The sequence below is a fragment of the Pongo pygmaeus genome, chromosome 15, assembly GCF_028885625.2.
Source record: "Pongo pygmaeus isolate AG05252 chromosome 15, NHGRI_mPonPyg2-v2.0_pri, whole genome shotgun sequence".
Classification (NCBI taxonomy): Eukaryota; Metazoa; Chordata; class Mammalia; order Primates; family Hominidae; genus Pongo; species Pongo pygmaeus.
In genome coordinates this window covers 90,341,267-90,366,838 of record NC_072388.2, presented here as the reverse complement: position 1 = coordinate 90,366,838, position 25,572 = coordinate 90,341,267, and the positions used below count along the sequence as shown (strand labels likewise).

At 51.6% G+C, this 25,572-nt stretch overlaps 1 protein-coding gene across 3 annotated transcripts in view; it reads left to right on the top strand.

Moving 5' to 3' along the window:
• CCDC88C (coiled-coil domain containing 88C) overlaps positions 1-25,572 on the top strand; it is a 145,745-nt gene that overhangs the window by 93,281 nt on the left and 26,892 nt on the right. For all 3 annotated transcript variants that reach the window (XM_054448673.2, XM_054448674.2, XM_054448677.2), the window contains exons 13-21: positions 2,560-2,744; positions 8,057-8,194; positions 9,707-10,777; positions 13,875-14,002; positions 15,363-15,504; positions 16,615-16,803; positions 17,914-18,075; positions 19,861-20,138; positions 23,986-24,129. In XM_054448673.2, coding sequence (XP_054304648.2) covers positions 2,560-2,744; positions 8,057-8,194; positions 9,707-10,777; positions 13,875-14,002; positions 15,363-15,504; positions 16,615-16,803; positions 17,914-18,075; positions 19,861-20,138; positions 23,986-24,129 — 2,437 coding nt within the window. The remainder of the gene's footprint in view (positions 1-2,559; positions 2,745-8,056; positions 8,195-9,706; positions 10,778-13,874; positions 14,003-15,362; positions 15,505-16,614; positions 16,804-17,913; positions 18,076-19,860; positions 20,139-23,985; positions 24,130-25,572) is intronic.

The window sequence follows — 25,572 nt, the reverse complement described above, 5'->3', positions numbered from 1 at the left end:
GTCTGTGCTTTGATATCTGTGCGTAGCTCTGGGGCCTGAGGGCTGCACAAGGGGGATCCCCCAAATCCCTTGCCTCTGGAAGTCCAGGTTGGGGCGCCCCCTGGTGGAGCAGAGAGGTGGTACAAGCAGCTAGGATGGTCTCCCATCAACTAAATATTTGTTAGAGACCATGGTGGCTGGTGAGAAGGCCTCACCGATTTAGACCATTTTGTATAATGTGTGAGCTCTTTAAAGTTAATACCTTGATTTATTCTTAGTGTTGTCAACTCCTAGTGCCTAGCTAGGAGCTGACATCATTCTAGTGTTTGCTAGAATGATGGCATCGTGCAAGCAAAGCCTGAGTGTATGGGGCAGTGGCTTCGAGAGCCAGAAAGACCTGGCATAAAGCCTTGGCTCCTCCGCTGGTTAGCTGGGTGACCTAGGGCAAGTACTTAACCTCTTAAAACTTTAGTTTCCTTACCTGCAAAATAGGGGTAATGAACCTGCCTCACAAGATGACTGTGAGGATGGGTGAGAGAAAACAGTGGAGCATGAACCCCAGCTCTGGCCCTTCGTGTGTTCTGTACAGCGCGGTCCTTCTTGTCTGTCTTACTAAGATATACCCAGTTACTCTGGTTGCTGAGGGGTGCTGATGAGATTTGCACTAGTAAAGAGACACTGGGCCGGGCGCAGCGGCTCATGCCTGCAATCCCAGCACTTTGGGAGATTAAGGCGGACAGATCACTTGAGGTCAGGAGTTCGAGACCAGCCTGGCCAACATGGAGAAACCCCGCCTCTACTAAAAGTACAAAAATTAGCCAGGCGTGGTGGTGCGTGCCTGTAATCCCAGCTACTCGGGAGGCTGAGGCAGGAGAATCGCTTGAACCTGAGAGGTGGAGGTTGCAGCAAGCCAAGATCACACCACTGCACTCCAGCCTGGGTGAGAGATTGAGACTCTGTCTCAAAAAAAAGAAAAAGAGAAACACTGGCATTTTAGTAGTAAACCATTGTGTCGTTTTAATAGTCTTCAAGGCACTGACTTTAATGGAAGAGGAAATGAAACATCGATTCCATTGTTTAACTCATAGAACCTTAAAAATTATTCTCTGTGGTCAGTTTGGGAAGGTGAAAAGGGATGGTGGTGATGGTTGCAGAAAAGTGTGCTGTACCTAATGCCACAGATCCAAACACTTTAAAATGGCTAAAATGGTACTTTTAAAATATATTTTTCTGTAATTTAAAAAATGGGATCCCCCCCATGAATTCTGCAGAGGCACTGTCCAGATGACCGCAGGTTGTGAAATAATGGAGGCTCATTATTTGAGGCTTGGTGTTGAAGTTAGGTTAGTTTCATTTACAGCTTAGTTAGGACAGAGCCCTCCAAGCATCCTTGTATGTGGAGTGCGTGTGTGTTTATGTGTGTGTCAGCGCTGGGCTGGGGCCAGGGACACACTGTCCCCTCCACTTCTCGCCTGTTGTTGGTTTGGGTCTTTAGGGCGTGTTCTGGCCTGTTCGGTGGTCCGTGTCGTTATCCTTGGTAGAGGATGAAGACTCAGAGGGAAACGAGATGCTGTTCAGTCTTTATGATCACCCGAGGGATCTGAACACACACATTTGCAGATTTATGTGTTTGCTGTGAAAGCCATCACCCCCCTGTACCCACAGCCCCTGGGGTGAAGAGGTGGGGGGAGGAATAGCTGTATTAGCAACAGTGTGGAAAGGCCCCAAGAGATGAGGACGTGGCACTGGGTTGGGTAAATGACAGGGGGAAGAACCGGGCTCCCTTCTTAAGAGGGCTTTTGCATACCTTTTTTTTTTTCCCCTTCCCAAAACAACCCCATGACTTACCTAAAATCATGCACCTGCTTGTGGCAGGAGGGGGCCAGGAACTCCCATTCCTGACTCAAGACTGTTCCCTTCTCCATTTGCATCTGAGCTGTTTACAAGCAGAGTAGATAGTCTGCCTTTTACTATTTTTAGCTTATTTTTCATCTCACTTAGAATTTTAAAAGCAATTTGTGTATACTATCACAGTTTTCTTCAACATAATTGTGAAGTTACAGAAAGAAATCTCTGCATAGCGTCTTATCCAGGCTGACAAGTGCCCGACACATGTTCTGGTGTAGGATTCTGCCATCCGTGGCCAACGGGAGTGGTCAGTTACGTGCCCCTGCCTGCTGAGCAGCTGAGATGTCCACTCTGCTCTGGGGAGTATGGAAAATGTCACTTATGTGTCATATCTGTTAGCCTCTAAAATCCTTGATTGGACAGTTAGAATAGCAGCCTGATAGCCAAATGGTTCCCATAAGTGACACAGCCCTTGCATTGGCTCCTGGACTGTAACCTGCCGCCTTCTTGAGCCCTGGATTGCTGCCCTGACAGACCCCAGCAAAGCCTGCAGAGGAACCCTCGGGCACTGGGAGTGGAGGGGCAGGAGGAAGGGTCCCCAGCTGACCTGTGGGAGTTCTTCCCCAGCCCCTTAGACCCTGGACTCCAAGACTGATGACCGTCTCAGAGCTTGGGGCAGAGTGGAAGTGGAGGTCCACAGAACACTGGGCTCTGACTGGACTTTGTCTTCAGCCTCCAGGAAGTCGTTTGTGTTTGAGCTGAACGAATGTGCGTCCAGCCGCATCCTGAAGCTGGAGAAGGAGAACCAGAGCCTCCAGAGCACCATCCAGGGGCTGCGGGACGCATCCCTGGTGTTGGAGGAGAGCGGCCTCAAGTGCGGGGAGCTGGAGAAGGAGAACCACCAGCTCAGCAAGAAGGTACCTCAGCCTCCTTAGGTCACCGGGGAGGCACAGAGCCCTCGGGCATCCTCCCATCCTCCCCAGTGCTTGTCTGGAGCACAGACAAGGAGGGGGCCAGGTAGAGCATGCAGGTGTCAGGCAGTGGGCAGAATCCAGGCACAGTCACCACTGATTATAATAGGAACGGGAGTGAGGACTGGGGAGAGCCAGAGGGGGCGTGGCCCTGTCCCTGCTCCGCTGCCATTAGAGGATGACCCGGACATGTGACTTTCTTGTGCCTCGTTGTCTTCATCTGTGAAATGGGGTTGATGGGGTACCTGCCTGTAAAAAGAAGACTCCCTCGTTCTCTTCCACGCCACTGCTCCCAGTACCTCACTGCTTATACCAGGGGTGTGGGGTTTTCCCTATATCAAGCAGTTCTCAAGTTCTCGGGGGACACCAGCTGGGTATCCTACAATTTAACTCAATTCTGACACTACAGACCCCGCAGCCTAAGGGCTCGGTCCCACCAGACTGCCTCCCACTTCAGGTGCCAATCCAAGTCCGGATTGTCACCTGTGCTTCTGACCGACTGGCTGCAGATCAGAGAGGTTCCCACCGCCCCCTTCGTGGGCTCCGCTATTGCCTAGATGGCTTAGTATTCCTTGTTTATTACGAAGTATACAACGCACAGGCGGAACAGATGCACAGGGCGGTGGGTGCGGAGAGTGGTGCCACGCTACCCTGCCCTCTGCGGGTGCCCCTCCAGTACCTCCACATGTTCACCAGCCTGGACGCTTTTTGACCGAGTCCTTTTGGGTTTTTACGGAGGTTTCATTATATAGGCATGATTGATTACATCATTTGCCATTTGATTAGCTCAACCTCCAGGCCCTGTCTCCTCCCTGGAGGTAGGGGAGGCCTGAAAGTTTCAACTCTCTAATAACATGGTTGGTTCCCTTGGCAACCAGCCCCCATCCTGAGGCTCTCCAGGAGCCCCCAGTCCTCATTCATCTTACCATACAAGAAAGACAGCTATCCCTTTGGAGATTCCAAGGGTTTTTGAAACTTGTGCCAGGAAATTTAGCAGCAACCAAACACACATTTCTTTCCTTTTTTTTTTTGAGACTGAGTTTTGTTCTTGTTGCCCAGGCTGGAGTGCAATGGCACAATCTCGGCTCACTGCAACTCCGCCTCCCAGGTTCAAGTGATTCTCCTGCCTCAGCCTCCCGAGCAGCTGGGATTACAGGCACCTACCACCACGCCCAGCTAATTTTGTATTTTTAATAGAGACAGGGTTTCACCATGTTGGCCAGGCTGGTCTCGAACTCCCGACCTCAGGTGGCCCACCTGCCTTGGCTTCCCAAAGTGCTGGGATTACAAGTGTGAGCCACCATGCCCGGCCCCAAACACACATTTCTTATGCTGGCTGTTGTGGGGATTAGAAGAGGTAGTGTGTGTGACAGATTTGCCACATAGTGCTCAATAAAAAGAGAGCAGTGCACTGTTATAAAGCATGCAATCGGGACCCAGGGAGAAGAACCAGTAAGGTACTGAATACCAGACGTTGAGTTGTTGACTAAAGTGGTAATGAACATCCTTGGGGCTGCAAAGCCTAGGTATGTATGTGTGAGGCCACTGATGGAACACCTTAGGGTCTTGCTGTGGTAAAACAAGCAGGTCAGTGCTTTCTCCCTCCTCTGGGTTTATGGGATGGGGAAGAAGACATAGCTGAACTGTGTTCTGTTTTAATGACAGCTGTTAGGTCTTCCTGGGAGCAGAGTAGAAGCCAAACATCTGGGTGAACAGATGAGGGTTTGCAAGCCAGTCTTGTTCTACAGTTAAAAGGATCCCTGTCACATGGCAGATTCCATCTCAGGTGCAGGACAGGTCTTGCTCATTCCAGGTCAGAGGACCTCTCATCCACCTGCCTCAGACTGTGGAGGCACTGGTGTGTTGGGGGCTCTGAATGCACCAGCTGTCAGATTCCAGTCAAGGGAGGAGGCCAGAGTGTTCTTGCAGGCTGACTGCCATGCGGGATGGGCAACCCTCAGCCAGCTCAGCTCATCCTGAATTTCCCTCTCCAACCTCAGCCATCCAGCTGTGAGTCCTGGCAGTGTCATTTACTGAGGCATCACTGTGGCGGGAGACCTGGGTCCCCTGGCTCTGCAGGTTCTTTTTTTTTTTTTTTGGACGGAGTCTCGCTCTGTTGTCCAGGCTGGAGTGCAGTGGTGCAATCTCAGCTTCCTTGCTATCTCCACCTCCTGGGTTCAAGCGATGCTCCTGTCTCAGCCTCCCAAGTAGCTGGGATTACAGGTATGTGCCACCATGCCCAGCTAATTTTTGTGTTTTTAGTGGAGATGAGGTTTCGCCATGTTGGCCAGGCTGGTCTCCTGACCTCAGGTGATCCTCCCACCTCAGCCTCCCAATGTGAGCCACTGCACCCAGCCACTCTGCAGGTTCATGATCTCTGAGGCTGGGAACAGGTCCCCCACTTCTGGGAACTGGTCCCTTGAGTTCCCTCATGGGACGTCTCCTACGTGGCTCCTCACTCTTGTCCCTTTGAACTTTGTGTGCCTTGCAGCATTTGAGCTGCCAGGTGGTTTTTCCTCTCTTTGTAGGACAACAGAAAACACCCCCATCTCATGCCACGTCTTCCGGTGCAGGGCAGCATGGGAAAGTGACTTGGTCTTTTGAGATAGGGTCTCGCTCTGTCATGCAGGCAGGAGTGCGGTGGTGTGACCATGGCTCACTGCAGCCTCGACCTCCAGAGCTCAAGTAATCCTCCCACATCAGCCTCCCGCATAGCTGGGACCACAGGCACGTACCACCATGCCCAGCTATTTTTTTTTTTTTTTTTTTTTTTTGGAACTGGGGTCTCTTTGTGTTGCCCAGGCTGGTCTCAAACTCCTGGGCTCAAGCAGTCCTTCTGCCTCAGCCTCCCAAAGTGCTAGGATCACAGGTGTGAGCCACCGCGGCTGGCTCAGTGTTTTGGTTTCTTAGATTCATGTGGGCCTAGCACGGGAAATGTCTTCATAAGTGGCAGCCCCACCTTGGCCATGATAAAAAAAAAAAATTGCCCTTTAGGAAGATGAAAACCTCCAGCTCTGCAGGTCCTCACGATGCTGCCCCAGAAAGCCTGCAGTATTATCTCGCTGGTCTAGTGATATTTTGGGGCCCCTCCTGGCAGGTCACCAGGGTAGTGCCCAGGCATCTCTCTGCCCTGTCCTGTCTGCTGTGGCCCCTCGTCTATACAAACAGGACCTGGCGGGGGCGCCGCCCACCCATCACAACTCCTTATGCTGATCTTTCGGGCCCTATACCCACTGTCTCCCTGGCCCGACGCCAGCCTCTCCTGCCATGGCCCTAGGGAGGCCCTGTCTTGGCACACACTCTCTGGTCGCGGGGGGCGCCGGAAGGGAGGGGCTGCTGTTTGCAGGCAGAGCTGTCCTGTGTCTGAAGCCTGGAGCTCTCTCCTCCCTCTCGTCCTTGGCCTGCCCTGAGCCTGGCTGGAATCTGGCCCGACCCTGCAGGGTGGTTCTCCCTTCACCCTCTGTCCATGTCTCACTGACTGTTTTATTGGCCCCAGTGCCCAGCCCGGAGTCTGACACGTAAGGGGTGCCCGCCAGCGTTTGACAGGTGAACCCTTCAGCACCAGCAGGAGGTAGGCTGTGCTTCGGGCCTGGCAACCCTCAGCCAGCTCAGCTCATCCCGAATTTCTCTCTCCAACCTCAGCCATCCAGCTGGCATTTCCTAGTCAGTAAGCAAGTCTGTTGGCCCTGCTGAGGCCCACAGGGGGGACCCGTACTGCCAACCTGGCTCTTCACCCCACCCTGAATGTAGCCCAGGCTGCATGCTTGCTTTGGTCTGGGACCTCTGGAAACAATAGTTCCCTGAAGTTAAAACATCTTTCTCTCTAACTCAAGGCACCTCCATGGGTCCTAGAGAAGCCCCCTCCCTCGTCTGTGTCTGTAGCTTTGTATTGAAGTCATAAGAGTTCATTCGTTGAGTCAAGAAGGAAAAAGAATCCTTATTTTTAGAGGAAGAGGGGCAGCCCTTTGGGGGCCTGTCATGAGAGGCAGGAGCAGCTCATGTGAAGACATGCAGCCTGGGGGCTGAGGGGCGGGGTCCTGGCACCCAGAACTCCTGGGAAAACCTAATGCTGCACCACATGAGACCGTTGCCCAAGCCAGCAGCTGCAGGGAGGACAGGAAACCCTCTGGGGGCCAGAAAGTCTGCAGCCATCCCATGTCTCAGCCCAGCAGGTCCATCAGGGGCATGGGTGTTCTTCGGGGATGGACTGGAGTATAGGACAAAGAACCACAGTACGAGAAAGAAGAGGGGTCCAGCAGGGGTAGGTAGGACCCAGGCAATCACACCTTTAGACCAGAAGCAACAGCAATCAGAAATGCAAAGGTTGGCTGGGTGCAGTAGCTCATGCCTGTAACCCCAGCACTTTGGGAGGCCGAGGCAGGTGGATCACCTGAAGTCAGGAGTTTGAGACCAGCCTGGCCAACACGGTGAAACCCCGTCTCTACTAAAAATATAAAAATTAGCTGGGCGTGGTGGCGGGATCCTGTAGTCCTAGTTACTCAGGAGGCTGAGGCAGGAAAATTGCCTGAATCTGGGAGGTGGAGGTTGCAATGAGCCGAGATCTTGCCATTGTACTCCATCCTGGGCGACAAGAGCAAACTCCATCTCAAAAAAAAAAGGTTGAGTCAGAATCTGCATTTCAGCAAGTCGGGCACTTGTGTGCAACGGGGAGCATGAGGACCTCTGTTTAGGTAGTTCATGTTTAGGAGGGCTGCGAACAGGTGGGTTCTGGCATAAGACCTTGATGTCAAGGAGATCACTGGGTGGCTGTCCAGGTCAGACAAAATGTGGCCTGGCCTGTGATGGAGATGGTGGAAGTGTGGAAGGGGCAGGAAGGACAGGGCTTGGTGACAAATGTCCATGGAGGTGAAAGAGGAAGAGATATAACAGAGGGCCACTTGAGCAGCCAGGTGACATCACCAGCTGAGGCAGGAAGTCTCTGGGAGGACAGGAAGATGGGTGCATTTGAAGCCCCCAAGGGCACCCAGCGGTGGTGGCCCAAGGCAGTGGAGCACATGGCAGCAAGGATGGGGCAGAGGGACGCTGGGGGGATGGTGATGGGTTGCTGCCTGGTGACTTTCTGTCTTAAGAGTGACAGCTGTGGAGTGGGGAGGTTGCTACAGAATGATGCCAGGAGGTCTTCCCTTGAGAAAAGACCCATTAGTGCATTCTGTGGGGGCGGTTTCTGTTTTGTTTTAAATCATGGTTCACTTCGTAGGACTGACGTCTGCACTGGGCTGGGTCTTTTGGTTCTGCAGATTGAAAAGTTACAAACCCAGCTGGAGAGAGAAAAGCAGAGCAGCCAAGACCTGGAGACCCTCAGTGAGGAGCTGATCAGAGAGAAGGAGCAGCTGCAGAGTGACATGGAGACCCTGAAGGCTGACAAAGCCAGGCAGGTAGGTGCCTGCACCACTAACTCCTCTCCCAGAACCCCTGCCTGCAAGACAGAGAGCCAGGATTACAGCCATTCCTGGTACTGTATTGTGGATGCATGGATTATCCGTTACCTAGCTTAGCCGCAGCTTAAATCAGCAATTCTCAGTTTCCCAACTGGCAGTGGGAAAAGGTGGGGTGAATTTTGTCTCCCAAGGGACATTTGGCAATGTCTTAAGACATTTTTGATTGTCATGACCCAGGGGAAGAGAGGGGGTGGTGCTCCTGGCATGGAGTGGGTGGAGGCCAAGGATGTTGCTACACATTCTTCAGTGCGCAGGGCAGGAACAGTCCATCTGCAAATGTTTGTAGTGCCCCAGCTGAGAACCCTGGCAAACCCGTGTGGTTTTATTTGCCTCACACTACAGGCAGCCCCAGGGCAGGCAATCCAGGGCTGATGTAGTGGCTCAAGGATGCCATCAGAAACCAGACCTCTTGCCTATAGCTCCGACAGCCTTAGCAGTGGCTGCTGCACATCCCTAAGGTACAAGCAGGAGAAAGGTGGAGGGCTTAGCGGTGCAGGGAAACCCTCCCAAGGACGCTCCGTAGATGTCACGTTGGCCAGAACTAACGTTGTGACTACCTCAGCCTGCAAAGAATGCCAGGGTACCAAGTATTTTAGTTTTTTGTTTTTGTTTTGTTTTGTTTGTTTAATTTAATAGAGATGGGATCTTGCGATGTTGCCCAGGCTGGTCTCGAACTCCTGGGCTCAAGTGATCCTCCTGTCTTAGCTTCCCAAGGTGTTGGGATTATAGGCATGAGCCACCATTACCGGCCCCAAGTATTTTAGCTTTTTGGCATCTGTGGTAGAGGAATAAAAAGCCCGGAGAAGATGGTTGGAATGGCGCATGGTAAACAGACGGACAGGGCCCTGCCCAGATGTTGCTCACAGCCGGAAGGCACACTTCCAGGTGACAGGCAAAATGATCTCAGGAGGGTGCTACTGAGAGAATAGGGTGCTGAGGGAGAGAATACTGGGATACACGGCCACCTTAGAATCATCATGCCAGGATGTTTTGGGGAGCTGACCCCAAGTATGGGAAGGAGCCAGTGAGGCTGATAGCCAGAGGAAAGTACTCCAGGCAGAGGGATCAGCATATGCAAAGTGTTCACAGTCAGCTGGGCTAGGAGCAGTGAGCAGGAGGTGGAGAGTAATGTAAGCAGAGGCTGCAGAGGTGGGCAGGGCCCGGCCACCAGAGACCAAGAGAAACCACTGAAACTTAGGGAGAGAGATGTAGTTACATTTTAAAATCATTGTGGCTGCTCTCAGTGTATTCTGACTTGAACCATCTAAGTGGTGGTGTCCGTGCCCACTCATCCGTGTCTGTCAGGCCTCTGGGGAACACACAGGCAGTATCTGAGCACAGGTCAGACAGCCATTCAAGGCCTTCTCTCTCCCATCCCCAGTGTGAGCCCACGTCACTGAAATAGGTTCCTGCAGCAGCCTGGGTTGTGCCTGTTGTGTTTTCCCGTAGATCAAGGACCTTGAGCAGGAAAAGGACCACCTCAACCGAGCCATGTGGTCGCTGCGGGAGAGGTCGCAGGTCAGCAGCGAGGCCCGCATGAAAGACGTGGAGAAGGAGAACAAAGCCCTCCACCAGACGGTGACGGAGGCCAATGGCAAGCTCAGCCAGTTGGAGTTTGAGAAGCGGCAGCTGCACAGGGACTTGGAGCAGGCCAAGGAGAAGGGGGAGCAGGCGGAGAAGCTGGAGAGGGAGCTGCAGCGACTCCAGGAGGAGAATGGGAGGCTGGCCAGGAAGGTGACCTCCCTGGAGACAGCCACCGAGAAAGTCGAGGCCCTGGAGCATGAGAGCCAGGGCCTGCAGCTGGAGAACCGGACGCTGAGGAAGTCTCTGGACACCTTGCAGAACGTGTCCCTGCAGCTTGAGGGCCTGGAGCGTGACAACAAGCAGCTGGACGCAGAGAACCTGGAGCTGCGCAGGCTGGTGGAGACCATGCGCTTCACCAGCACCAAGCTGGCACAGATGGAGAGGGAGAACCAGCAGCTGGAGCGTGAGAAGGAGGAGCTGAGGAAGAACGTGGAGCTGCTCAAGGCGCTGGGCAAGAAGTCAGAGCGCCTGGAGCTTAGCTACCAGAGTGTGAGCGCTGAGAACCTCAGGCTGCAGCAGAGCCTGGAGAGCAGCAGCCACAAGACACAGACCCTGGAGAGTGAGCTGGGCGAGCTGGAGGCCGAGCGCCAGGCGCTGCGGCGGGACCTGGAGGCCCTCCGGCTGGCCAATGCACAGCTGGAGGGGGCCGAGAAGGACAGGAAGGCCCTGGAGCAGGAGGTGGCCCAGCTCGAGAAGGATAAGAAGCTGCTGGAGAAGGAGACCAAGCGGCTGTGGCAGCAGGTGGAGCTCAAGGACGCGGTCTTGGATGATAGCACTGCCAAACTGTCCGCTGTCGAGAAGGAGAGCCGCGCACTGGACAAGGAGCTGGCCCGCTGCCGGGACGCGGCCGGCAAGCTGAAGGAGCTGGAGAAGGACAACCGGGACCTCACCAAGCAAGTCACCGTGCATGCGAGGACACTGACGACTCTGAGGGAGGTGAGTGGACACAGGCGGCCCCTGTAAGGGGATTGGCAGGTGGTGGTGGTGGTGGGTTCTGTGGTGCATGGTTTCAGGAGACAAGTAAGACTCTGTGTTCTCCTTAAATGCTTTATCTAATTCTAAACAGCAATACCTAAGGTCTAAGAACCCAGTAAATACCACGTATTACAATCTTACGACCCAGAGATAACGCTCCTCATAGTTTGGGTTGTTTCGTTTCATCATTTTCGCTTGTGTATACAGACACGTGCTTGATGTCATACACGCAGGTGAGCTGTTGTGGTTTTTATTTATTATGTTGTGGTTTTTGTTATTTTAGATTTCAAAGCCACAAATTCCCAATGGCTGTAAGATATTTGTTTATTTATTTGTTTTATTTATTTATTTATTTTTGAGACGGAGTCTCACTGTCGCCCAGGCTGGAGTGTTGTTGCGTGATCTTGGCTCATTGCAACCTCTGCCTCCCGGATTCAAGTGATTCTCGTGCCTCAGCATCCCATGTAGCTGGGACTACAGATGCACGCTACCACACCCATCTAATCTTTTTGTATTTTTAGTAGAGATGGGTTTTCACCATGTTGGCCAGGCTGGTCTCGAACGCCTGACCTCAGGTGACCCACCCGCCTCGGCCTCCCAAAGTCCTGGGATTACAGGCATGAGCCACCACACCCGACCCTTACTTATTTTTGAGACAGAATCTCGCTTTGTCGCCCAGGCTGGAGTGCAGTGGTGTCATCCCAGCTCACTGCAGGCTCCACCTCCTGGGTTCAAGCAATTCTCCTGCCTCAGCCTCCTGAGTACTGGGATTACAGACACGCACCACCACGCCTGGCTAATTTTTGTATTTTTAGTAGAGACGGGGTTTCGCCATCTTGGCCAGGCTGGTCTTGAACTCTTGACCTCAGGGGATCCATCCGCCTCAGCCTCCCAAAGTGCTGAGATTACAGGTATGGGCCACTGCACCTGGCCAAGATATTTAATCCTATAGGTTTACTGTAATTATTTTTTAGATGTTTAGATTGTTTTAGTGTTTTCCACTATTTTATTTTTATTTATTATTTTTTAAATTTTATTACTTTTTTTTCCTAGAATCCTTTCCTGAAGTTTTTTTTTTAATTTATTTTTTAAATTTTATTACCTTTTTTCCTAGAATCCTATTTTCCACTATTTTAAATAATACTAGACATCTTGTATACACAGACCTTCATGAATCAAACTATTTTTTAGGATATATTCTCAGAAATGGAATTATAGGGTCAAAGAGTGTGAATGTGTTAATCTCTTGAGGGATATAAAATCCTCCAGAATTCCATGTTGTCCTTACCCTGGTAAGTGTTGTTGGGCCACCTGGGCATTTGTTTAGTATGCTGGGGTGAGTAGATGGCTGCTCTGGGAAATGGCTACAGCAGCTGAGCGGCCCAGCACCGTTTATCTCACTCGTGAAGGGGTCTAGTGTGGGGGCCCTGCCCACATGGGAGAAGCCAGGCGCTGGAGTCACTGCACTTAAGGCCCAGTTCAGGCGCCTGGCTTCTGCCATCTTGAGGCTTGGGCACCCCCAGTGGAGTCCTCTTCTGGTTCCTCGGCGTGTGGTGGGTAGAGGAGGAAAAGAGAGAGTGAGGAAGATCACGCTGTATGGGTGGGGCTCAGCAGCACAGCCACACCCACCCACAGGGTGCACATGCCACATAAGAGAAGGAAATGGGTTTGGTGAACACTGAGCAGTCTCCACACTGGAAAGAGATGACTGACCATCCATGCAGGCAATTCCATGTGCTGTGGGGGAGAGATCCAAAATATGAACACAGGCAGAGCCCCGGCTTGTTAGCGTAGGTTAGTTAGGCTGTGCTACGATAGCCAACCCCAGCATCCCTGCAGCTCATCACAGCCAAGGCTTACCTCTTGCTCACCAGAGTCCAGGAGACCCTTCAGGGAGTCTGTCCTCTGCTTGACCCAGCAGTCCAGGCTGTTTTGATCTTATGGCTCCACCGTCTCAACACCAGGCTTGGGCGGTTGCCATGGCAGGCGAAAGAGCAGCTGAATGTCACACATAGGCTCTTCTGTGCTCCAGTCAGGAAGTCACCCACGTCACTCCCACCTACAGCGCCTTTGCCAGAGCTGGTGACTTGGCTTCAGCTGATACAGGGTGGCTGGGAAATTTGGGGAGTAGGTGGTGAGCATCACTGTCTCTGTCACACTGCCCTTCAGGTCTGAGGATTCAGTAGGAGGGTTAAGCATGCATGTGAATGACTGTGACACCAGGCAGAAAACGGTCACTACCTTGAGAGCTACAAAGAGGTGCTGACGTAAACTGGGGTGGAAGAAGTGAACCACCGACATGCATTCAACACCCATGTTTTGAAAAGTAGACCAAGGCTGGGTGCAGTGGCTCACGCCTGTAATCCCAGCACTTTGGAAGACCAATGTAGAAAGATTGCTTGAGGCCAGGAGTTCAAGACCAACCTGGCAATATAGCAAGACCCCATCTCTACAAAAAATTTAAAAATTGGCCAGGTGTGCTAGTGCACACCTGTAATTCCAGCTACTGAGGAAGCTGAGGTGGAGGATCACTTGAGCCAGGAGTTCAAGGCTGCAGTGAGCTGTGATCACACCACTGCACTTCAGCCTGGGCAACCAAGCAAGACGCTGTCTCTAAAAAATGGAAAGTAAACCAGATCCAGCGTTTAAAATAAAATCTTTCCCCTCTTTACACATTTTCTGTTTCAAAGTGTCTACAAGGGCCCTTTAATTACTTGTTGCTTTGTTGAAAAGGCAGCCATATTATCAGAAATCAAATGTACTACTTAAAGGTCAACATAAGTGGCATTTCAAATACATGACTTAGAGAAGTAGCATATTAGATCCATCCTGACATGTAGCCACCTGGTCTGGTTGTTTTCAGCACCAGGAGGGCTGGACAAGTGCATCCATTGGCTTTCCTTGGGAAGAGCATCCCTGGGGTTCAGAGTCCCCTCGCTCCACACAGAGGCAGCCGTGGCCTGGGAGGACAGTTGCTCACACCCGGGCGGGACTGGCACCTGGCCTCCCTGCGTGTTTTGCTGAGCTCCTATCCCGTGCTCTCTCCCCATCATTCCAGGACCTGGTGCTCGAGAAGCTGAAGAGTCAGCAGCTCAGCAGTGAGCTGGACAAGCTGAGCCAGGAACTGGAGAAGGTCGGCCTCAACAGGGAGCTGCTGCTGCAGGAGGACGACAGCGGCAGTGACACGTGAGGGCCTCCTCTCCCTCTCCCCATCGTGGGAGCACTTCCTCCGCTGTTCAGTCTGCAGGCTCCTCACCCTCCCCTGAGACCTCCATGAACTCTCTACTGCCGAGGGCTGTGACCTGTGACCTCACGCGGTTCCTTGAACCCAGTGTTCCTTGGTCGTTTCTGTTCCAGCTCTTGTTCCTTGAGGTTCTCAGATAGGTGTGGAAGGAGATTTTGTCGATGAAAAAGCTTCTTTTTTTTTTTTTTTTTTTTTTTTGAGACGGTCTGGCTCTGTTGTCCAGGCTGGAGTGTAGTGTTATGATCTCGGCTTACCTCTATGTCCACCTCCCAGGTTCAAGCGATCCTCCAGCCCCAGCTGGAGACCACTACCTAGCTGGGACCACAGGCATGCACCGCCACACCTGGCTAATCTTTGTATTTTTTGTAGAGAGGGGGTTTCGCCATATTAGCCAGGCTGGTCTTGAACTCCTGAGCTCAAAGCGATCTGCCCACCTCAGCCTCCCAAAATGCTGGGATTACAGGTGTGAGCCACTGCTCCCAGCCACGCTTCTCAATTTTTTTAAAAAATTGGACTATTACAGTTTTTCCCTGCAATGCTTGCTTAAATTATAATGGGTTTTGTTGTTTTGAGACGAAGTGTCACTCTGTCACCCAGGCAGGAGTGCAGTGGTGCGATCCCGGCTCAGTGCAACCTCTGCTTCCTGGTTTTAAGTGATTCTCACGCCTCAGCCTCCTGAGTAGCTGAGATTACAGACATGCACCACCATGCCCAGCTAATTTTTGTATTTTTTTAGTAGAGACGGGGTTTCACCATGTTGGCCAGACTGGTCTCGAACGCCTGACCTCAAGTGATCCTCCCGCCTTGGCCTCCCAAAGTGCTGGGATTACAGGCATGAGCCACTGTGCTCGGCCTGATCTTGTTTTTTGGGAAATCGAACATCTTGGACTTTTCCTGGACTTATAACCGAGAAGATCCACATGTCTTATAGTAGGAGTCGTCTCTGGTGGAAAGGCCTTAGACTTACCACTTAACCTAGCACTGTGATCTTGGACAAATTGCTTAACCTTTCTGAGACTCAGTTACCCCTTCGGTAAAATAGCAATAATAATTCCTGCCTCAGACAGTGACTGTAAAACTGTAGCCGTGGTGTTGCCTTTGAAGGTGTCACAGGTGTTTCTACCCAGGGAACCCCCAAAGGGTTCTGGGAAGATGAGTTTTGGCTCGTGAGTTCTTCTGGACCAAAAGCTGCAGCTCCGTAACCCAGCCTAATGGAAGGAGTGGTGTGTTGGCAGCAAGGACACTGGGAACTTGTGGAGAGGAAGTAGATAAGCGATACTATTGTATCTTTGTGTTTTCCAGAAAATACAAGATTTCGGAGGGCAGAAATGAATCAGCATTAAAAACAACACTAGCCGTGAAAGAAGAAAAGATCGTGCTCTTGGAAGCACAGATGGAAGAGAAAGCAAGCCGAAATCGCCAGTTAGAGAGTGAGCTGCAGATGGTGAGCATAGAGGTTGCACTGTGGGCCCAGCTGCCCATTCTCAGCCTCACCCTTTCCAGCCCCTCACCTGTGTAGCAGTGGGGTGGCCTGGATACCCATTTTCTAGGGCAGGTGTAGATGCGCCACAGAGTGACTGAGGGAGCCACCCTCAGAATCACATGCACTGGGGCCAAACAGAACCAGAGTAAGAGCCACAGGCCTGCGGGTAGGCGGGCAGTGGCCTAGAGCAGCACCAAGTCCTCCAGGCAAGATATGGGAACACCCCTGAGAGCCCTCCATGAAACTGCATGTTGGGCACTGAGCAACGGCCTGCAGAGTCTCACGGGCACCCTCCAGTGAGACAGATGGGTGCACAGGGACTCGTGAGGACATGCACACGTCTACTTCTGGGTGCATGCATGCACACGTATTTGCCACATGTTAACACACATTCCACACGCATACAGATGTGTGTTCTCCACACATACACACATATGTACATGCTCCTTACACGTACATGCATGCTCTCTACACACGTATTATACATGTGCCCACCACGTGTGTGCACACTCCACACACAAACACATGCTCCTCACACACAGGTGTACACACCCAACACGTGCTCTCAATGTGCACACTCTCACAGATGATCAGGTGTGCACACTCCCCCCTTCCACACATGCACTCGTCCAGCCTCAGTTTTGAACACATGCCATGCTTCTTGGCTACAGGATTGAATAGGAATCTGGATGAAGCTGCTCCAGTGCCAGCAGGGGCTTTGAGACCTCGTCCCTGTTCACCTCCTGTATCCTCAGCCTCACCTCTGTTTGAGGGAGTGGATAACTGAGGCTCAGGAAAGCAGGAAGCCACATAGCTAAAGCAGGGACTGAGGCAGGAACGGGTTGCAGGCCCCCGCCTCCCTGTCCTCTCTGGAAGGGAAGGGAAAATGTAGGGCAGAGGGTTGGTGCCTTCCCCTCCAAAGAGAAGGAGCGCGTCTGGCTTACACGGACCAGGGCTGGCGAGTATGGGGAGTGTGGAGGGTGTGGTGCAGGCTGCCCTCAGCCACTCACTTGGGGCTCCAGGCCAGGCTGCTTCTGCCTAAAGCCTCCTTGGTCATTGTCACACCTGTAGCTGAAGAAGGAGTGTGAGACCCTCAGGCAGAACCAGGAAGAGGGACAGCACTTGCAGAACTCTTTCAAGCACCCTGCGGGGAAGACAGCCACCAGTCACCAGGGGAAGGAGGCCTGGGGGCCCGGCCACAAGGAAGCCACCATGGAGCTTCTCCGAGTGAAGGACCGGGCCATCGAGCTGGAGCGGAATGTGAGTGGGCTGGCCTGGGCATGGTCCATCGGGGACAGAGAGAGAGACTGCCTTATCAGTAGTCCCATTGATGACTTGTTATTGCTACAAAGAACACAGGAGATTTAGCCAGATCTAGTTGGACACGTCTTGAGTTGCAGGTCCCGTGGGCCCCTCTTCATTCGAGGTCCCTTCAGTGATTCTCACATCAGGGGTACACACAGTCTTCATGGCAATTCAGCCTTTTCCTGTAGTGTTGTGTCTTTCAGTGCCCAGTACCAGGGATTGGCAAACTCCAGCCCCCACCTGCTTTTGTAAATAAAGTTTTATTAGCAGACAGTCATGCCCATTGTTTACAGGTTGTCTGGGGCTGCTTCCCCTACAGTGACAGTGATTCTTTAGGTTGAGATGGAAACCCCATGGCTGGCAAACCCAAAAGTATTTCCTATCTGGCCCTTTCTAGAAAAAGTCTGCTGATGCATGTCCGTACCTCTGACTTTGATTCTCAACAATGACTTTATGAAGTTCAGAGTGGTGATTTTCATTATTTGATCGATGATAAAGCTAAAACAGAATTTCAGAGATTTGACCCAAAGCCACATGCTAATAAGGGATAGTAAAAGACTATGGGTCCTGGCCCTTAGCCCAGTTGGTGGCAAACTTTAACATGGTCTTTATTAGTCTCACGTAATGTAAATTGCCTTATTCTACTTGCTGTCACCTCTGAGTAAGGCTGTAGCCTAAGGCTTTGACTCCCTGTCCTGTGAGATACTCAGGGCTGGAGTCAATGGGAGATGGAACCAGCTCACAGAAATGCACTCTTAGGGTGTTCAACAGAAAACAAAGGAAAGCATTAAAGAGACAAAGGAAGCGGCTTTAACTCCAGCATGCATTCACCTCCCACTCACATATGCAGGTCTCAGGCAGTGTCCCCATGATGTGTAGCCTTTTAAAAAAATCCTGCTGATTATCTTTTTCAAAGAGAGAAAATATACTGCCCTCATCCAGTGGACCCCTCGCTTTGGCCCCCAAAACATCAACTTCTGAGGGTTCATTACAACCCAAGTACCTGTGGCCAGTTAGCATTTACCCAGTTGGAGTTTGATTCGCTCATACCTCCCGATCTTCTAGAACGCAGCTCTGCAGGCTGAGAAGCAGCTGCTCAAGGAACAGCTGCAGCACCTGGAGACCCAGAACGTGACCTTCAGCAGCCAGATCTTGACTCTGCAGAAACAGAGCGCCTTCCTGCAGGAGCACAACACCACGCTGCAGACCCAGACTGCCAAGCTGCAGGTGAGCGGGGCTCCCAGCACCAGTGGTCACAAGCCCGGCGGGATGTTTATCTGTGGCTCCTGGGGACCAACTGGGGGCATTAGGACTCCTCAAAAGCAGCAGATCAAAACACAAAGCAGTTTGGGATTTTATTAATAGACTCGCTGTAAACAGTGATCAGTGAAGTGGGGTGATAGTTTTTAAGCCATTTTCAGTGATTGAGAAAATGGCTGCATGGGCAATTTTCATTTTATTTCTCTCCTTTTACTTGCATTCCTGTCCGTGTTTTCCAGTCTTTTCCTTGAGGTGTTACTAGGACTGACTTGGAAAAGAAGTTTCAGGATTAAGCTTGGTTTAACAAAGTTAACCAGGTTTCTTTACTGTAGAACCTGGCAGAACTCTTTCTTTTTAAGCTAATGTAAATTTTTAATCTCCAAGAGGGAAGTGAAGGATATTAAGTGGCTCCCAGACTGTTGAGAGCATCAAGCAGAACTAGGTTGTGTGCCACTTCGGATGCTTGTTTTCATTTATTGCCTATAGACTGTGGGGAAATAAATTATTTATTGCAGTTTTTGTTTGTTTGTTTTGAGATGGAGTCTCACTCTGTCACCCAGGCTGGAGTGCAGTGGTGCGATCTCTGCTCACTGCAAGCTCGACCTCCCTGGTTCAAGTGATTCTTGTGCCTTGGCTAATTTTTGTATTTTTAGTAGAGATAGGATTTCACTAAGTTAGCCAGGCTGGTCTTGAACTCCTGACCTCAAATGATCCACACCCGCCTCACCTCCCAAAGTGCTGGGATTACAGGTGTGTGAGCCACCACACCTGGCTTTTTATTGCAATTTCTGAGAAAAGTTTGAAAATATGTAACTTATGGGGTGAGGACAATCAACAGGAAACTGTTTGGCAAAGAAATTGGAATTTGTTCTGCTAACAAGAAAATAGTATATTGACTATTTTGAATTTTTCTTACAGTCTTAATCTGGTTTTAATATCAGGGTAATTCTGGCTTCATAAAATGATTTGGGAAGTATTCCCTCCTCTTCAGTTTTCTGATGATTTTGGATGTTGTTGGATGGAGAGGTATACAAATATCAATTATGTTAAGTAGGTTGATAGTATTGTTCAGGTATTCTATATCCTTATTTACAGATATTCTGTCTACTTGTTCTAGAAAATAGGTTTTGTTTTCATTGCAAGAGACAGGGTTTCACTCTGTCACCCAGGCTGGAGTGCAGTGCTGCAATCATAGCTCACTATAACCTCCAACTCCTGGGCTCAAGCAATCCTCCTGCCTCAGCCTCCCAAGTAGCTGGGACTATAGGCATACAACACCATGCCCAGCTAAGTTAAAAATACTTTTTTTTTGTAGAGATGGGGTCTCACTGTGTTGCTCAGGCTGGTCTTGAATTCTTTGGCTCAAGTGACCCTCCTGCTTCTGCTTCCTGAAGTCCTGAGATTACAAGTCTGAGACACCACGGTCAGCTGAAAAGAGGTTTTTAAAAAGTAGTCAAAGAGGGCACAGCACACAAGGGAGTTATCCAGGGAAAGGACATCATCTGCCCCAGCAGCTCACATTTGTGGCAAGTGGCTCAGGACTGAAGCACCCTCTGAGTGCCCGTCTATGCGGTTTAGTCCCCTTCCCACAGCAGTTCCTTAAGTTCTGGAACAGCCATCCTGGGTACCCTCTGGGTCTTCTGCCCTGAGGGTCCCGGCTGTTTTCGTGTCTGCTCGAGCACTTGACCTGCTCCCCAGCCCTCCTCGCTGACTGTGGGGCCTGCGCCACGCCGCGCTTCTCCCTCTCGGCAGGTGGAGAACTCCACACTGAGCTCCCAGAGCGCCGCACTCACCGCGCAGTACACGCTGCTGCAGAACCACCACACGGCCAAGGAGACGGAGAACGAAAGCCTGCAGAGGCAGCAGGAGCAGCTTACAGCGGCCTACGAGGCCCTGCTGCAGGACCACGAGCACCTGGGCACGCTGCACGAGCGGCAATCGGCCGAGTACGAGGCCCTCATCCGCCAGCACAGCTGCCTGAAGACACTGCATCGGAACCTGGAGCTGGAGCACAAGGAGCTCGGGGAGAGGTGGGGCCTGGGGAAGGAAGGGGATCTGGGGAGGAGTAGAGTCCAGAGGAGAGGCTGGGCCCAGGGGGAAAGGTGGGGCCTGGGGTAGATGGGTGGGACCTGGGGGAGAGGCAGGGCCTGGGGAAGATGGGTGGAGCCTGGAGGAAAGGTGGGGCCTGGAGGAGATGGGTGGGACCTGGGGGAGAGTGATGGAGCCTGGAGGAGAGGTGGGACCTGGGGAGAGGGGTGGAGCCTGGAGGAGAGGCAGGGTCTGGGGGAGATGGGTGGGACCTGTGGGAAAGGCGGGGCCTGGGGGAGATGAGTGGAGCCTGGAGGAGAGGCGGGGGCCTCATGAGAGGGGTGGAGCATGGAAAAGAGGTGGGGCCTGGGGAGAGGGGTGGAGCCCGGAGGAGAGGCAGAGCCTGGGGGGAGAGGTAGAGCCTGGAGAGAGGCGGGGTCTGGGGGAGATGGGTAGGACCTGTGGGAAAGGCAGGGTCTGGGGGAGATGGGTGGAGCCCGGATGAGAGGCGGGGGTGGGGGGGGGGGCTCGTGAGAACACCCCTCGTGAGAGGGGTGGAGCCTGGAGGAGAGGCGGGATCTCAGGAGAGGGGTAGAGCCCGGAGGAGAGGCAGGGCTTTGGGGAAGTGGGCAGGGCTTTGGGGAAGTGGGCAGGGCTTTGGGGAAGTGGGCAGGGCTCGGGGGAGAGGCAGGGTGTGTGGGGAGGGGAGGTGAAGGAGGGTGGAGGTGGGGCCCCTGGGTAGGCCTGCAGCAGGGCCTGGGGCCAGGCCTGGGGAGTTTTTCAGGCTGCGCGGAGGACTGGGACTTCCCCGGCCCTCCCCTGCAGGAAATCTCTTGGCCAGCTGCTTCCCATTGTTGGGGCACCTGAGCTTTCCCAAAGGGAAGGAAATAAACATTACCTTCAGCAATTTGGAATTCGTGCAACTGGAGACAGTAGCAAGAGGGGGTCCTGTGTGGAGAAGGGGGTGCCTTTGCTACTTCCAGTGGGCCTTTGGGGCCCTGATCCCTAGGGGTTCTCTTCTCTCTCTTCTCCCCAAAGCAGAAATAAGGAGGGAATTCTCCACGGCTCCGTTTGTAGGGGTGTGCCTTCTCTGGCCTCCCAGCTCTTCTCTTTCATATCAAAGTCTCACTTGCTTTCTTTCATTTTTAACCTTTAATTATGGAATCTTATAGAAAGTAAGCAGAATCATATAGTGAAACTCTTGTGTATGCGTCATGCACTCTCGACAGTCATTTATGTCCTGCCGTTCTCATTTCATGTGCACCTCCCACTCTCCACCCCCTCACCCCATTTTTTACAGGTAAAACTTACTTACATTGAAATGCACACATCTTAACTTTGCACTCTTGACAGTTCATGGTCTTGGGTTTTGTATTCATTAAGTCAGCCAATCTGTGCTGGGATTCTGTCTCCTGCTAATCAGTGATGGTACCAGGCACCTGCGCAGGGCATGGCAGGATCCAGGGAGGGCTAGGAGAGGTAGGATGCTGCTCTCCAGAGTCTGAGGGGCAGGTGTGATGTGCACCTGAATCTGATGCATGAGAGAGACATGGCTAAAGAGAGGCTTTCAGATACTTGGAGTACAACAGAGGGAGCAAGATCTACTTCCTTTGCCTGGGAAATGGCCCCGCTGATGGTATTTCCTTTGGAGCAGCCTCAACAACATGGCTGAGCGATCCTTGGTTCTTCAAGGTGGGAGTGGGGAGCATATCTCCACGGTCACGAGCCACAAATGTCATTGAATCACAAAAGCCTTGTGTGGGCGCTGATGATGCTTGTGGGTTCATAGGTGGTGATGACATTCATTTATTCACTTACCAAGTGCTTCCTTTTTGTCTCTATCTGGAGTTCTTCACCCCTTTTATCCATCCAGATCTCCATCCTTCAGGGGCTGTTGAGGCATATGAAACTATAAAACTACTCCTTCTGGCCTAAAGTAGCATCTTCTGCCTCTTGGCACTTTGATCTCTCCCTCGTCTTCCCCCACCCATCTTGTTATTTGTGTGACATTTATTGTGTACGTGGTGCTGTGTCTAGACGTGGTAGGAGTTGCACCCAGCTGACAAACTAATGAAGCATTCGTGTAAGTCTGATACTAGCATGATGCCCAGCACTCACCAGGCACTCGCGTGCCTTATTCTTAGTGTTATGTTATGTCGTATTAAATAATGCCGTATTGTATTCTTTCTTTCTTTCTTTCTTTTGAGATGGAGTCTCACTCTGTCGCCCAGGCTGGAGTGCAGTGGAGCAATCTTGGCTCACAGCAGCCTCCACCTCCTGGGTTCAAGCAATCCTCCTACCTCAGCCTCCCAAGTAGCTGAGACTACAGGCATGCACCACCACACCCGGCTAATTTTTGTATTTTTTAGTAGAGATGGGGTTTCACCATGTTGACCAGGCTGGTTTTGAACTCCCGACCTCAAGTGATCCACCTGTCTCAGCCTCCCAAAATGCTGGGATTATAGGCGTGAGCCACCGCACCTGGCCCCTTATTGTATTCTTAATGTGCATTCAGAGGGCAAAGGTTTTGGCAGGTGGAGTTTGGACTGTTGTTTTCTCTGCAGGTCCTTGCTCAGTACAGCTTGTGGTAGTTACTCAGTGCTTTTTGCTGGTTGGACAGATGACTAGAGGCTCCCTTGCTGTGTCTGCAGCAGGGCTACAGGTTTAGGAGTGTAGGTACATGGCACACAAGGATGATGGTTTTCTCTTCTTCTCATTTGACACTTAAATCGGAGACACTCACTCACTTATTGCTCTAACAAGCATTCACTACGTGTCATTCCTTACACGGGGATTCAGTGGTGAGTAAGAGTTATAAAGTTTCCGCCCTATAGTTGGGTCATTGCTAATGGTTAGAGACATACTTGATGAATGTGCTTTTCCAACAAGGTGCACTGGAGTCCTGAAGAGAAAGGCCTGAAACCCCAGGGACACTGGCTAGCCTCTGTCAGATTGTCTTTGGGTGTGAGACACTCAGAAAGGGGTCTGTAGAGAAGAATTTGCCTGAATGGGGACGATCAGGAGACTGTGCCTCAGACTTCTCAACACTTCCAGTCTGCTAGGAGATCCTGGGTCACCCGTGAACACACGAGGTTGAAACAGGCTGGGAGGGGGAGGGGCCGGGGCCTATGGAGCTACATCATTGTACTCTGCCCCCCAGAGACGGCCAGTGCAGCTGACAAAGATAGATTAGAGCCTGGAAAACATTAGAGCCTTGAGGGTAAGGAGAAAGTTGTGGGGACGGTGAGGGCTGTGGCTAAGGGGCCAGAGGAGAGCTGCTGTGTGTATGTGACAACAGCTAGTCCCTGGCAGCTCCTGGGTGAGCCTCTGTCCCCTGGGGAAGGCCAGACTAAGAACAAGTGGATGCGGGCTCCTAAGGGGAGAGGGAGAGGCTTCTCCAGCCCTTGGAGGGTGGGATTAGCTGTGATTTGCAGTGGAATTCCACTGTTTGTTTTGTGGTTTCTCTTAGATTTATTTGTGCTTAGTGAACTACGTAGTAGCTTATTTATAATTCCCTAAAAGAGAAGGGCATGGAGCTCAGAAAATGTAGTCATCGCATTGTCAGGTGGCTAAAGGAAGAGCGACTGCTTTATCGGGGCATGGAGGGACTATGGAGACAGATCGGGCTGGAGGAAGAGGATTCTGGGCTCCGGGGCTTGGTGCTGGCCTTGACATGGCTCCCAGCGGCCACGCTCCCCGCCTGCTCCCTTCCCCACGCCCCTCACTCCTGCAGAGACTCTCCAGAGGAATCCCATTTTCTCACAGGAGGCACGCAGATCCTCTGGGGTGTGTTACCTGTAGGAAAAGAAGGCCCTGGCCAGACTCACAGCAGGTGTTTCCCTCCAACAGGCACGGTGACATGCTGAAGCGCAAGGCGGAGCTGGAGGAGCGGGAGAAGGTCTTGACCACTGAGCGAGAGGCGCTGCAGCAGGAGCAGAGGACAAATGCCCTTGCCATGGGTGAGAACCAGAGGCTGCGGGGCGAGCTGGACAGGTGAGCGCCGGCACCCAGCCCTGCACACAGCAGCACCCCGGATTCTGTTCAGACCCTCCTTGCATAGCAACCACCAAAAAGGTCGAGTCCCCCGCAATCGTGGATTTTTATCCCTTGCTATGCGAACAGCTGGGTGGGTAAAATAAGCTAAAGGGTAACTCTAGCTGGTTGCTGGCATGCGAGGACTCAGTTGACACCTGGGGATGGCGCGTCTTCTGAGTTAGGTGGTTCTCCCCTCCCTCCCTTGTGGTGAGGATTGCATCAGGCACAGGTGCATTCATCATCTGGCATAAGCCTGCCTCATGCTCATGAAGGAGAAACTGCACATTCCTCATGATTCACAGAACCCCTATTTGTGAATCCACCTACTTGCTAAAGTTTTATTTACCGCCCCAAGACCAGTCTCCGTGGGGCTTTTGTGGACACGCACAGAATGGTGAATTGCGGGAGTCGCTGGATGCGCACCTTCCCAGCTGAGGGCACACACGACAACACACTGCCTTCTTGTTTCAGCTCCTACTGCAAACAAATGTCCCTTTCAGAATCTCTTCAGTACCACGGTTTTCATATTTTGTGCTTTCGGGAAGTGACTTTGCTGTTTAAAATGACCCACAATTGTAGTACTGAAGTGCTGTTTCATGTCCCTAAGCAGAAGGTGGCTGTGATGTGCCTTACAGAGAAAAAAGTCTTAGATAAGCTTTGTTCAGCCATGAGTTATAGTGCTGTTGGCTGTGAATATGTTACATAAGGTATCTTTAAACAGAAACCCACAGAAAACAAGGTTATGTATTGATCAAGTAACAAAAATGTGACCAGAGGCTCCCGGGAACCTAATTCTGTATTTTTTCCCTAGGCTGGATGCTTCGCTGTTCACTAATTCAGTGTTTACAGCAACTTTATAGAATGTGACTACCACACGTAATGAGAATCGATTATACGATTATTATCTTTTCGGCTTTTTTAAAAACAGATGAGGAAACAGGTTGCGAGAGATTAAATAACTTGTTCCAAGTCAGTGTTTCTAGTGAATAGCAGAGTCAGGATGGAATCCAGGTCCTGTCTCATTGCAAAGTCTTGACCATATGAAATTCTTCTTCCTCCCACATACTCGAGTTCGTGTATACAGGGGGTTAGAAACTCAGATACCTTGGCTCCCCAGGCAAATAAAGCACGTGGGTAAAACAGTACCAGACATAGACCACAGACCGTAGAATGGAGAATGCACATTGTCTGAAAGGGCAGCAGAGAATCCGCTCCAGCAAAGGCCGCCAGCTGGAGGCAGGCCCGGGACTGCCTGGGCAGCCTTTTGTTTTTTATATTTTAAGAGAACCTGAATGTTTGGGTATTGATGTAAACTTCAAATTTTTTAATGCTGGCAACTAAATTTTTTTTTTTTTTTTTTTGAGATGGGATTTTGCTCAGCCACTGAGGCTGGAGTGGCAT